The 14,195-nt window shown below is 43.4% G+C and overlaps 1 protein-coding gene and 1 non-coding gene across 2 annotated transcripts; both read left to right on the plus strand.

Moving 5' to 3' along the window:
• Positions 1-365: 365 nt before the first annotated feature.
• LOC116635916 lies at positions 366-467 on the plus strand. Its single transcript, XR_004300227.1, has one exon. It is a non-coding gene; the product is annotated as a U6 spliceosomal RNA (small nuclear RNA).
• Positions 468-2,002: 1,535 nt separating this feature from the next.
• LOC116635847 (glutathione S-transferase A4-like) lies at positions 2,003-12,726 on the plus strand. Its single transcript, XM_032410147.1, is given in 7 exon segments — positions 2,003-2,089; positions 3,273-3,324; positions 6,160-6,292; positions 8,417-8,558; positions 9,892-10,023; positions 11,849-11,915; positions 11,918-12,726. Coding segments are annotated over 7 exon segments (666 nt in total). The 3' UTR covers positions 11,971-12,726.
• Positions 12,727-14,195: the final 1,469 nt, after the last annotated feature.

Below are 14,195 nucleotides of genomic sequence, written 5' to 3' on the forward strand. Positions count from 1 at the left end.
TACTTGGGACCCTGTAGGCGACCAGAAAATTTAGGAGTTTTCTCACTGGCGAAAGGTTAACACGAAGCCACCATTTCTCTTCTCCCTCTTGTCATATTTTCTCCACACTGATTTTACTGTAAGGTTCATTCTAAGGTGTGTGGGTAGTGAGTTACTACACTCAAACATATTTCTCTAATCAGGGAATTTGGGTTCCTTTTTAATCATTGTGTCTCCTAAAACAATAAAGTAGTGGGGTTTTAGGAAGCTCCAGAAACTTTCAACACTCAGTAGCTAAAGAGGCAACTTAAAAGGAATGAATCTTGACAGCAACCCAACAGAGGCAGTGCCCAGGGCATGACAAGACCACAGCAAGAAAGGAATTAGTGTGGCTTTGGCCGCACATACACTACAGTTGGAACAATACAGAGATTAGCATGGCGCCATGCAAGGATGACGCACACATTTGTGACGTGTTCCATATTAAAAAAAAACAGAGGAGGAAAGGAATTCAACTTTTCCAAGAGTTAAACTGTAAATCCAACATATAAGAAAATAGGGTTGGGGCACCTGGATGGCTCAGTTGTTAAGCATCTGCCTTCAGCTCAGGTCATGATCCCAGGGTGCTGGGATCGAGCCCCGCATTGGGCTCTCTGCTCAGCGGGAGGCCTGCTTCTCCCTCTCCCACTCCCCCTGCTTGTGTTCCTGCTCTTGCTATCTCTCTCTCTGTCAGATAAATAAATAAAATCTTTAAAAAAAGAAAAGAAAATAGGGTGGTTGTGGGCAACATTGCTTCAAAACACCTGTAAGATTTTCTGAACCTGAGTGACTTTGTTGTCATATGATTGTGGGTGTTCACAGTCAAAGTTTTCATCATCAGCCGAACTACTAATCTTCTGATTTTTAACTTTCTTGTGAATTTTGTTAGCACAGGCAGCATCCTCAAGTGGAATCCCAGCTAGGACAGGACACTTGGCAGTTTGGGGCTTAGTGGGCGAAGGACCATGGTGAGTGCTGCGTTGGGAAGCTGAGGTCAGCCTCTCCGAGAGCCACGTGTCACCCCGCGGGTGCACCTGAGCACCCTCCCAGCCACAGCACCCATGTGCACCGCCTGCACCAGCAGCTTGGCTTTTTTGCCGTTTCCTTGAAGCATGCATTGTTGCCTACGGGGTTGGAGCGGCAAACTTGAGAAAAGGAGACCCAGCAGTCCTCTAAGTTGGTGTAGAGCTTTTAGCATTCTCAGAGCACGTTCGGTAATCCTGTGAGACAGGCAGGGGTCACTAACATAATGACCACTGTGGCCCTTGCCACGGCGAGGTGCAAAGTGCGATCAGGTGCACTCGCATTAGCTCTCGCCTCTTCTTTAAAAGGTTGTGGGTCACCAGGGACATCCTTCTCCTTCCCAGTTGCAGATGAAGACATGCAGGCAGACAGAGGTACTGAACTGGGCCTAGGTTTGCTTGGCTCCCTGGTGGCTGGGTCAAGACTAGAATCCTGGGCCTGACGAGGCCTGCCTTTGTCTGTGCCTCTCCCAGCACTCAGAAAAGTCTTGTGACAGAGACGAAAGCATGCCCAACTCCCACGGATCATTTCAGTCCAAACCAGCCCAACTCCTCGACACTGTTAGATAATATTTTCTTTTGCAAGGTCATTCACGAAACCATCATATTAACTCTGGGTTCTTGGCTCAAAGTACCAGAGACAATCTCTCAAATCTATGGAATACCTTGATACCTTGATATGTATCGTTTGTTCTTTTTTTTTTTTTTTTTCTTAAATTGTGAGAGAGCACACATACAGGAGAGTGCATTTACCTGCAGACTAGTTATAAAGACTGATTATTAATTCTGTTTTAAGAAACAGACTATTAATAGCACTCCAGTCTCCTTCCCCATATCCCTCCCCTATCACAACCCTCGTTCTCCTCACTGGAGGTAACCACCATCCTGCTTCTGTGATCATTGTTCTCTTGCTTTTCTTATTTTTCTTATTTTGCCCTTCAGAAAACCCCAAGCCCAGAGTCATGGCAACCAAACCCAAGCTCTTCTACTTTCATGGCTGGGGCAGGATGGAGTTGATCCGCTGGCTGCTGGCTGCAGCTGGAGTGGAGGTTGGTTCCTGATTGGGAAAAGGAAGGAGGGTAATTTGGGTGGACTGGAGTGGTCCTCTCCCCCCCTTCAAAATTTAGGATGGTGCCTTCAAGATAGATCCACTCTTTCCCTTTCCACCTACCTTTCTTTGTAAGAGGTGAGAGAGGGATCATAGTCCTCTGTTTTAGCAAGGTTGGGAGGCTGGAAGCCTAGGGAGATGTTCTGGAAGCTTCATAGGGGCCCAAGAGGTCCTGGTGACTCATAAGACAAAGAGGAGAGAGGAAACCCATAACTGGATTATCATCTTCACTGGAACCAGCTAATTTCCTGTGGTCTTTCCAGCTCTGGCCAGGCACCTCAGTCTTGTTCTACCCATGGCTGCCAACTGGAACCCTAGGCCCAGCTGCAGTCTGGTCTCCTCTTGAGCCTTCCTCGGAAAGGTCTGCCCCACTGGGATCTTTCCTTAATTCTGAATTCCTTAACCATTGACTTTTCCATAGATTTTCACAAGTTATTTGGAAGGTGTAGACTTCTTTTTCCCCATTTTAATGCCATCTTCTTTTTTAAATTATTATTAACATATAATAATGCCATCTTCTTTGAGACAAGGACTCGTGCATGACCTTCTTTGTTTTGTTCACCTTATCCTACCCCCATCTCAAGGTTTAAGGGACAAAAAAAAATCAATCTTTCCCACAGAAGCTTTAGGGATTCCATCAATAAATAATGGTAACCCCACCTGAATAATGATCTTCAGATCCCTTTCATTGAATGTATGAGCATTAAAGAGAAATTTGATTTGACCTGATAGGGAGGGAGAATGACACACAAGAGAGAAAAGAAAGGAAAGAGAGGAATGGAAAAAGGGAAATCACTGGGGGAAGTTGGTGAAAAGGACAAGAATTTGGAGAGAAAAAAGAGCTAAGGTGAAGAAAAGGGAAAATATGAATGGGGCTGAGGATATCCTATAAGTGGGCAAAACCCCCAAAGGGGTGCCAGTCCCATGACTGTAGAAGCTAATCTACACACACATTGGCGGACTTTTCAGCTGTGTGGAAACTGACAACTTTGTGGTTCCTTTTAAAATTTTCATTCTGAAAGCTATTGGGCATTTTATACTGTGAATATCTCTCTCTCTCTCTCTCTGTCCCCTCTTCCTCTGAGGACATTAAAGTTATAACAAAGTTTCTATCCTTTATCTAGTTTGATGAAGAATTTATTGAAACAACAGAACAATATGAGAAGTTGCTGAAGGGTGAGCCTGAGATTTATTCAATGTTTTCTTACAGGAAAAAGTAAACATTTGTTTCTGGAAATATTCATTTCAATATAGAACACAGAACTCTGGAGTGACAACTATTAGAAAAAGGACTGCTCACACTGATTGAGTGCCCACTATGTCCCTGTCACAGGGCTAAATTTATCATTTGCATTGTGTCTTTAGCCGTCATAAAAGCTTATCAAGTAGACTCTGACCCGGACCTCAGTGAGAGATGGTAGCCTGGGTTTGACTCAGCTAATTGGTTCAATACTCCCCATCCCACTGAATGGAGCACTGGGTGTTATACGCAAACAATGAATCATGGAACACTACATAAAAAAAAAAAAAAGAATGCTTGAAGAATTCTTAAATAATGATCCAGTGGGTTGGAAGGGAAGGGGTATTTGGGCTAAAATATTCTCTAGTTCTCATGGCTCATATCCGTTCTTCTTAGTGGTTTCAACAGATTAACAGACACCATTTTATCAGGTCACAATTGTAGAACCAAGACTATTGAAAAGACCGAAATTTGATTAAATTCGGAAGTCTTTCACCCTTACAACTTCCTAGAAAAGTTTCTCAAACCAAGAGAAAAGACTAGTACTTTCATAGCACTTCTTAACCTTCTAATAGCCACAACATTACTTTCCTTACCTAAGGAAACATGGATGTCCCCACCATTGCTGATAAACAGTCATGAAATTGACACATATTATTTTTTTGAGAAACCTTCAACTAGTAATCAGACCTGCCGTTCAACTAGTAATCAGCAGACCTGCCGTTTACAAACCGTATGACTTTGCAGAAGGCCTTTAACTTCTCTGCATCTTATCTCTTTACCGTAAAATAAAAATAATCTCTGTGGTCACAGATGCAGTATACCAGTAGATCTCACTAAATGGGGAAGGTTGGCTAGCCACTTACCCAATTCTTGTCCAGGAACTTTATTGTCTGGAATATCCCTGAAGCTCCCCATTCTCTTTGTTTCTGCCCTACTCCACCCCAAATGAGGCCAGTCACTGGTACGTGGTAGGGATTAAGTACATACGTATTGAATAAGTAAATGAAATGCATCTCCAGAAACTTTTCCATGATCATTCCGGCAAGAACTCCTCCCTAATACCCTATGAAATCCTCCAGCCCTCCCTGAGTCTGTGATGCTACTCTTGTGCTTGAGACACTCTCCTGGGCATTACCATTATTTGTGAATAGGAGACAGAGAGGGGCAGCAGAGAGGGCTGTGGGCTGAAGAGTCAGGAGGCCCACTTCTGTTGGGAGTTCGAGCAAGTCATGTTTGCCCCCTTGGCCTTCACAGTGCCATAGTCTATTATATGAGTGAGTTAAATGATCTCCAAGATCCTTTCCTATACTCTTGATCTGAGAGTTTTAAAAATCCTTCTGAAGAAGATCATCAGCTCTTAGAAGCAAGGATCATATCTAATAATCTAATATCTTCTGCATCACTAACAAGCAGTAGCACAGAGCCCAGTTTAGATGCTCATTCAGTTTTGGACAAATGTAGAACTGCTTTTAGGAAATGGAGATTTTGCAGTCTCTTCATTAATAATAGTACTAATATTTCCAAAGCATGGTCACAAGGTGATCTTATTCCTGCTCAAGGAAATTCTACAATGGGCAGATCAGAAAATAGGCTCAGGGAAGCCTGAAGTCATCAACTAGACAGGGACACTGGCTCCCTGGAAAGTTCCTATGGTGGTTTCCTCTCCACCATCCTCTACTGCCTCTCATGAAGTCAAGTAGCAACAGTATTGGAAGTTGGGGAAATTAATTCTGGCCTTTGCCAATGCACTAGTGAAATCTGGTTCCTATTCTGGATAAAAAGTTCCTGATTCTCAGCAATGTACAGGTGGTAAAAGAAACTTAAAGGCCATTTATTTCTTCAAGACCCTATGAAAAGAGCACTATTAATAGTACATCTTTAAATGCATTACTTAGGGGCACTTGGGTGGCTCAGTCGTTAAGCGTCTGCCTTCGGCTCAGGTCATGATCCCAGGGTCCTGGGATCGAGCCCCGCATCGGGCTCCCTGCTTGGCGGGAAGCCTGCTTCTCCCTCTCCCACTCCCCCTGCTTATGTTCCCTCTCTCACTGTCTCTGTCAAATAAATAAATAAAATCTTTAAAAAATAAATAAATAAATAAATAAATGCATTACTTATATAGGCAGTCACTCACAAAGAAGAAAATTTAACTTTACTAAACACTAGTTATTGACAGTATTCAGTGTTTTATTTATCTCATTTCATCTTTTCAAAAATCCTGCTAGATAGATATTATTATTGTTTTAGAGCAAAGGAAGCTAAAGCTCAGATAGGTCATTTGCTTAAAGTCACATGGCTGGGGAGGGCTAAAGCTGGCGTTTGGACCTCGTCTGCCTGGGTTCTTGCTGTCACATCCGTCCTGCTGCCACACAGACCTGGAGTGATACCTGCTGTGCTTTTCAAAGAATTCAGGCTCCCAGCCTCCACCCCTGAATCAGAGTATCTGGGGAGTGGGGTGAGTATTTTTAACAACCCACCACCCTGAGATGAACTTTGAGAACCAGAAGCACTTATACTATAACACAGTCATAGTAAATGTATAGCGTCTTAAACAATCATGATTAACCAAGACACAAAAATGTGTGAAACCATCAAACAAATCTCAGATTTTCCATAAAGCAAATGGTAGGCATTTCCTCAACAACTGGGGTCTTTAACTCACTACTTTGGATGAAAACAAAATCACTCAACAAAATTAGAAGAGACCCTCCTACAGGCTTACGTGGACCATGGAAGGACAGTATCCTAACCTCACTTTGCTCAACCCACAGATGGACGCTTGCTTTTCGGCCAAGTGTCTATGATTGAAATTGGTGGAATGAAGCTCACGCAGACTAGAGCCATCTTCAGCTACCTTGCTGCCAAGTACGACTTGTATGGGAAGGACATGAAGGAGACAGTCAGGTAGCATAGTGTTCACATCTGTACTTGATTCTTATCTAAGCTCTGTAGTCCTGCACCTGCTGGGACCCAGTTAAGGTGTAGCCTTTCCGCCTAGACTGCGGGGAGAAGGCAAGGGGGAACAAAGGGGAGATGCTCTTGCTACACCCATATGCAAAAGCAATCTATTTCTCATCATTTTGATGCATAACTGAATAAATACTCCAGTTCTTCCCTTTTACTACTCATAGTGGTGGGCATTCAACATTCTCATATTCTCTCTCCACTCCTAACAAAATACGTTCTCATAAAATGACCTGGTAAACTATTCTACATGAAGGTGGAAATGACTGACTCAGCAAACAAACATTGAGCATTATATCAATAATCTATTACCACAAATAATGCTGTGTAACATATCACCTTGAAACACAGTGACTTAAGTCAGCATGCATTTATTACTGGGTCATGTGGGCTTTGGCATTATCTGGGCCAGGCTTGACTCCTCTTGGCTGGACTCACTCATATGGTCTGTGGTCAACCAACAGTCAGCCAGGAGGCTCTGGTTTTGGGTGTTGAGTATCAACCGAGGGGCAAATGAGCCACGTGTCTCTCATCCTCTCATGCCGCGCTTGTTCTTGGGGTAGCTAGGGAGGGTTCTAAGAGAGAGACTGAAAGCACACAAGGCCTCTTAAGTTCTAGGCTCAGAACTGGTCAATTCCACTTCACTCCATTAGTCAAAGCAAGTCATGAGATCAATGCAGAAAACAGACCCCATCTATTGATGGAAGGAGCTGTTGAGTTTTATCACAATTACTCAGGGGTGAAAATTGGTGTCCATGGTTTTGCACATATATACAAGCATCTACTATGTGCTGGGCACTATGCTAGGCCTAACTGAGGATGGCTGGATTATTACTCCCAGGAATGGTTCAGAGTTATAGGAGACAAGTAAACTAAAGACAAAGCAAAGACTTACAACTATTAAAGTTTTATCTGGATTTGGGGTCAAAGGGCCATTTTAATGGTCCTTGAAATCTCATCCCCACAAGCATGACACTATGGGATGGTCCATACATATATATAGAAGACATGGTGGGAGAAAGATCCAAATTCAATTGTTCAGAAGGAGAGAGAGAGTATATCATAGGAATGAGCAAAGTCCATAACAAGAAGCAGCATGCCCCAACTTTTCCATTGCTCCAACTTTAAAATGAACTTAGTCATCCTAACTTGCAGTCCCAAAAGTATATGGCAAGAGAAGCAATTTCAAACTGTGTGAAAAGAATCCTTTTATAATAATGTAAACAAGTAGTAGTATGCAAAAGCAATCTGTTTGTCATAGTTTTGATGCATGTGTTGTTTTTTTACAATTAAAGGTGACCAGCTAGGTAACAATCTAACCTGTAAGAAAAATGATTTGTAATTCAGATAGGACAATAATGTAAATTATGCTTTTATATATGTTAAAATGCAAAACACAAAGATGACCATTGAACCAAATTTGTTGAGCAATTAGCATATAGTGGGGGATACACAGACACACAACCCCTAATGTTTGCGCACTGGTCGTAGAGATAACTTGCACAGCATAACTGCACCAACAGGGAAATAATCAATGATAATAGATCTACCATTCTTGGCTATTGTTGTTGTTGTTTTTAGATTTTTGTGTTTGTCAATGAAAGGAAAATTTTAGAGAATGAAATCCAGGTATCTGTCTGACCTGACTAGGAAAGCAAACTTTTCTTTCTCAGTTGCCAGGTCAGGGGAAGACCTGCTAAATTATGTATCTTCCCTAAAGAAGTGAAAAGGTTCTGGTACTAATAGTTTTGCACTTCTGGTAAACTTCATTCGGTTGGGTTTTTAAAACCATAATAATTATTTATTTATGGCAGATTTCAACTTGGAGGCGCTTAATTTTTTCACACATCCCTTCATCCAATGAACATTTCCAGAGACCCTAGTATCCTCGGGTCCCTTGGAGGGCTCTGGTTCCAGAAATCATTCCTGAGCATGGACTCCTAAGGGAAAGGGTGTGAAAAGTCATTTGGCCCAATATCCATTTACGCCATCGCGGTGGCGAAGTAGGACACTCCCATACTCCAAGGTTACCGTGGGAACGCGAGTCACGCGCTCTTTTGTCAGGATCAACATGTACACTGATGGCACCCTGGACCTCATGATAACGATCGCGCTGGCTGCGTTCAAACCCTCCGCGGAAAAAGAGGAGGATCTTGCTTTAGTAGTGAAGAGAGCGAAAACTCGTTACTTTCCCGCCTTTGAAAAGGTAGGCGGCGGGAATCCAGTTTGCCTCGTGGCGGCAAGCTCTCACCCCGCGCCGGGCAGGGGCGCCTGGTTGCTCTCGCGAGAGCCTGGGTCTGGGTCGGCGACCGCTGCGCGCGCAGATCCCGCGAGGGGGCGGGGGGAGCAGGGGGCGGGGCTGTGACGTCCTCGAGCGGCCCCCAGTTCCCCCTCCCATTCCAGAGAGGGGCGAGAAATGAGAGGCGGGTTTCGGGCGCAGCAAGTTCCCACTGACGCTTCCCGGGATGCGGGGATCCAGGACTGATTTCCTGTTGCTGAGAAGAATAGTTCCCGAGTGAATATCTGAAAAGACCAGCTATGGTAGTGCTTTCTTGCCCTCGGACCAAAACTTTAATCAGGGTTCCAAAACAAATGACATGACGGAATTATGTGGAACCTCTAACAAAACAGAATGGCAATAAACCAAATGCAACGAAAGGATACAGCCTTTCTGTTCTGATTTTTAAAATAAGCCATCAGCAACCCAGGGCATCGGCACCTTAAATTCACCGTGTCAGATGTTTCTTTAATACTGGAGGCTAATCATGCCTCAATCAAAAGAACAAGGTCTTTTAAATTTACAACTTTCTCAAAGTCATTTTGGAGTGAATACTAATTACGAATGTCCTTGAAGTACATCTGGTAAGTTTCCAAACATAGAGGACAGCATGGGACATGGTAAGAAAGACTCGTTAGCAGAGGGCTCCATAAATAAAGGCTTGCCAGACAGAAGAATTCTGTGGGATTTCTCCTCAGTCTTAGTCTCGGGAAAGAATGATTTACTACTGATTAAGCTATAATGAAGACTCTTGCCGGTACCTCAGAGTCCTAGACGATCCAGTTCCTCTTTGTTCGGGAGCAATGTACAGTGTTGTTGAAATGCCTTCCATTTAAAAAAACTTGTATGATTATTTGAGTTGTAATGTTAAATGGGCTTTCTGATACTATTTTCTACCTCTGGTATAGTAGCCTGATTCTAACTAATCATGACCTTCGTGTCTGCCTATACTGGTGGGTATAGTTTTACTTAACCAGCTGTAGGCTTTTAAGAGAGTGCTCCGTTCCAGCCCTTCACTACCCAAAATGTCTTGATAATCACTGACAAACTTCCAGCAAGACTGTGCCAATTTACAGAAATGTTTAAGAGTGCGTAAGAGTTGGTTTCATCTGATCCTTTCCAGCAGTCTTGGAGATAATCAAGAAAAAGATTCTTTAGTAAATTTGATCTGGACAGAAGACTCCCTGCTTTTGTAAGTGTTTAGCCAGGCAAAATAGTCTTTACTTTTATTTGATATTCTTTGTTATTTCTCTTTCTGTAGATTTTGAAAGACCATGGAGAGGATTTTCTCGTTGGCAACAAATTCAGTTGGGCAGACATACAACTGTTAGAAGCGATTTTAATGGTGGAAGAACTCGATGCTTCTGTTCTTTCTGACTTCCCTTTGCTAAAGGTAGCGTATTCACATCCACACAAAGCCCATCCACACAAAGTGAATAGAAACGAAGACTAAAATGTATCTCCAGGTCAATCTTAAAAGAAGACTTGCTAAAAAATCATTATTTCATGCATCTTGGCAATTTTCTCCTGCTCCGTACTACAGGATCATTAGGAAATAAACCCTTATGATGGGAGAGAGATAGGTTATTTTGGTTTCTAACATAAACATTTAGTGCTTTCCTTTTTTTTTTTTTTTTTTTTAGTGCTTTAAGCGTTTTTTCCTGATGAAGCAACGCTGACAAGTCTGTCTTTGTCGTTTCCCTCCCCAGTGCCTACTGGACAACTCTGCCCCCCTTTAGTGCCCCTGATGCCGAGGACACCCCACCATGTCCCTCCATTGCTCAGAGCTTCTGCCTGGGTGTCCCTGCCTGTCTCCTGCTGTTACTGGTCCTTAGACCTCCCTCTCTCAATCCTGCCACTGCCAGACCAGAGCTGGCCTCTCTTCCAATTCCTTAGAAACATTTTATCTAAGAGGTGACCATAGGTTTTGTGGTTTAAGAATAGTATTTTTTTCTTACTACCAAAGAAATGAAAGTTCAGGTCTTTACGTTAGGTATTTGTATGAAACAAAAAAAGAAAAGACCTAACTAGCCAAATGCTACTACTGGATTAGACTCTCTGATCTATTATTTTACATTTTTCCTCAAAATAAGATCATACTAAATATTGTTTTGTGGCCCCCTTTTAACATTTAAAAAAATTATCATGAATGATTTGACAGGTTAGCAAATATTCTTCTACAATATCATTTTATTTTCATTAGGCAATAGAGTCACATCTTTTTGAATAATCAGAACTATATAAAAAGGGCATAAACTGAGAAAGCTTATTCCCACCACTGCCCTCCCACCTTTCTGCTCCTATAATCACTTTTATTGGTTTCCTGTGTAACTTCCCAGTGTTCCTATTTATGCAGATACAAGCAAATATGAATATCTATTTCTCTCTCATCCCCATCCCTGGCTTTCTTACACAAAACAGCAAATATATTCTGTTCTGCCCTGGACTTTTTTTTTTTCCTTTCTTTAAACTAAACCGTGCATTCTAGAGCTCTTTCCCTGTCAATACAGGGACCTTCCTCTTTCTTTTTATATATAAGTCATTTTAAATTACTGGCTTATATACCTTGTAAGGACATACCATAGTTTATATGACCAGTTTTCTTTTCTTGGAAACATAGGTTATTTCCACATTTTCACCCTGCTAACATTCTTTTTTTTTTTTTTTTAAGACTTTATTTATTTATTTGACAGAGAGAGAGAGAGCCCACAAGTAGGGGGATCAGCAGAGGGAGAGGGAGAAGCAGGGTTCCGCTGAGCAGGGAGCCTGACGTGGGGCTCGATCCCAGTACCCTGGGATCATAACCTGAGCCGAAGGCATACACTTAACTGACTGAGCCACCTAGGCACCCCCACCCTGCTAACATTCTTAACATGATTTCTTTGCTCGCACCTTACGCGATTTCTTTGCTCACCCTTATAATAAATTCCTAGAACAGGAATCGATAGGTCAAAGAATATGAATTTTTTAGAGTTTTTAATATGTGCCATCTACTTGGGACAATGAGTTTTTAAGAAGATAATTTCATTCACACTAAACACACTAGCCATTGTATTAGCTTTCCGGGAACCCCCAGCAAACAGGTGTTGAGGGGTTAACTCAGGTTCAACCCACTGGACTCCCTAAGCTGACAGTCTAAGCACCCTCCTCCCGTGGCAAAGTTCTGTTAAAGGTCACGACTGCTATCGAGGCTCTGACTTGACTGGTTCTCATCTCAGGCATTTAAAACAAGAGTCAGTAACATCCCTACAATTAAGAGGTTCCTGCAGCCTGGGAGTCAGAGGAAGCCCCCCCAGATAGCCACTACGTGAAGGTGGTCAGAAGCATCCTGCACTTCTAATGGCAGCAGGCCTTACCATGGCAAACAGCGATGGTCTGGTCACAGCATCGGTACGGGCCGCCCAGCGAAGCGAATTGTACATTCTGGGAGCCAAGTGTCTGAACAGAACAAAACCATACAGCCAGGAAAACGGCAGACACCAATTAAATGCAATACAGAGCCATTCTGGTGTGTGAAATTTTTGTAAACTTGTCGGTTGTGGGTGATAGTTCCAACTTTGATGAAATCAGTGTTCTGTGTGAATAAATCAGAGGCTGATTTATTTAGGGCAAGGGGAGGCCCACGTAAGGCACTGTTCTTACTGTCTGTACCGAGATCAGGACCCCTGTTGGAAGAAGGAGCAGAGATTGGGGGCCCAGGATCTCCCCAACACCCACAATGACCCTGAGTACTTGGCATAGGAAAAAAAAGTGACAAATGACAAATCAGGAGTAAGATGATGGTTGTTGCCAGAAAATCCTGTGAGAAAGGATAGGGAAACAGAGGATTTCCACAGAACATCATTCTGAGACCGTGAAAAAAAAAACTTGGACAACGAGACAACTCTCTTCCACCTAACAGAGCCACCTGAGACTGGGTTTGGCTTTGCTGAAACAAGTAACACTGAGATTAAGATATAACTGATATTTATACGAATTGACCCGAAGATTCCCTGTCCTTTAAGAGTAACCCTGGTGTTCCCAAGTTGGGTAATCTGGACCTCAGCCCCACATCCGGGTCCTGTGTGGTGGAGGATGGAGGAGCTGCGCAGGTGACGTTACAGGCACAGCTGTGGTTTCCGGTGGAGGGCTCTGTGGTCCGGAGCAGGGCTCCTGCCAGTCCTTCGAGGTATACAACTCTACCAGCTCTCAGCTGCTGCTGGGCCATCCTGCCCGGGCCACACACTTGCTCAGCTTCTGAGTGAGTATCCATGTGCATGTCCTTACTTGTGAAATGACCTAATGGCTCACCAGACGTCATGCCCTTTCCTCAGGACCACCACAGGCCAGGACCATTCCTACATGATATCCGGTCCCATCCATTTTTCCTCCCCAACTCAGGTGACAGGTTGATCAACAGAGTTAGGACCACCTGGGCCATTCGGCGTCCCCCAGCCCAGCCTGTGTAGGGCCTGAGCTCTTGCTCCCACCGTGGTCAAATCCCAATCCATCGCCTGATCTCATTCGCCACTCTGGCAAGGCCATGGCCAGCTACCAGATGATGCGTAAGACAAAGGAGGAGAAAAGGCTTCTCACAGGAAAACTCTGCCCCTCTCTGTGTGAGATGACTTTTTCCTCTGACCTCCACCAAAGCTAAGAGTCTGCCCTGGCAGAAATTAGGTGAGAAAAGGAAAAGAACTTATTTTTTATGATTCATAATCGCAAGCCAATCTCTATTTGTTATAATCACATGGTCTTGGTAAATAATTCAATGGTTTAGAAGACTTTCACAGTGAAAGAATAAAATCCTCCCCTCCCTGGATTGTTCTTAAACACAAGCGCTTCCTGGGTCCTCCCTCCTTGCTCCGGTGCCTCCCTTGAGAATCCAAGCACAGTGATTGAGTTCCCAAAGCTCTAAGCCTGTTTTGCCTAGGGCACTACTTCCTGGCTTTTGAAAACAAGCCCTAGGTCTGACCCCAACCTGGCACATTTTCCGAGTACACCCTAAAAGCACCTGACAGAGGGATGGCCAGCCAGGGCCAAAGCATGGTTCATCATCCAATAACCCCATATGTACAACTTGCTGTCTTTATTGTAATAGTTTTTACACCTTCATTCTTCCCTATAGGGTTCTCTTTGGGCCCATTGCCTAGTTACCCAAACTAGTAGAGGTAACTCTGGGTACCCAAGGAAGTGAGCCTCACAGAGCCCAAGAGCACTCAGCAACATTCAACTTCTCCCCCACCACCAGAGAGTCATAGCTTTGGACCGAAAGAAGAAGGACAAGTGAAGACGGTCAGCTCAATATACCTGTAGAAACAGAGAGTGGGGGCCTTGTTGGTCCTTGGTCCTCTCTTCCAGAAGATACGGGGATGGAGATCCTGTTACCAGCTTTGTTCTCCCATTTCAAGAGTTTAGCACTCTAGAAGGTGAGAATTTCTTTTCTTGGCAACTATGAATCTCCCGTTTCAGTTAAAGCCCATTTGTTTTGTTTGTTTAAACCTCAGCATACAAAGAATTAAAACCTGTGCAGTGGCCCCATAATGACCTTTCCTAACTTGGTGTTGATAATTAATCCTCCTTTTG

This window comes from Phoca vitulina, unplaced genomic scaffold (genome assembly GCF_004348235.1).
Source record: "Phoca vitulina isolate PV1807 unplaced genomic scaffold, GSC_HSeal_1.0 scaffold11, whole genome shotgun sequence".
Classification (NCBI taxonomy): Eukaryota; Metazoa; Chordata; class Mammalia; order Carnivora; family Phocidae; genus Phoca; species Phoca vitulina.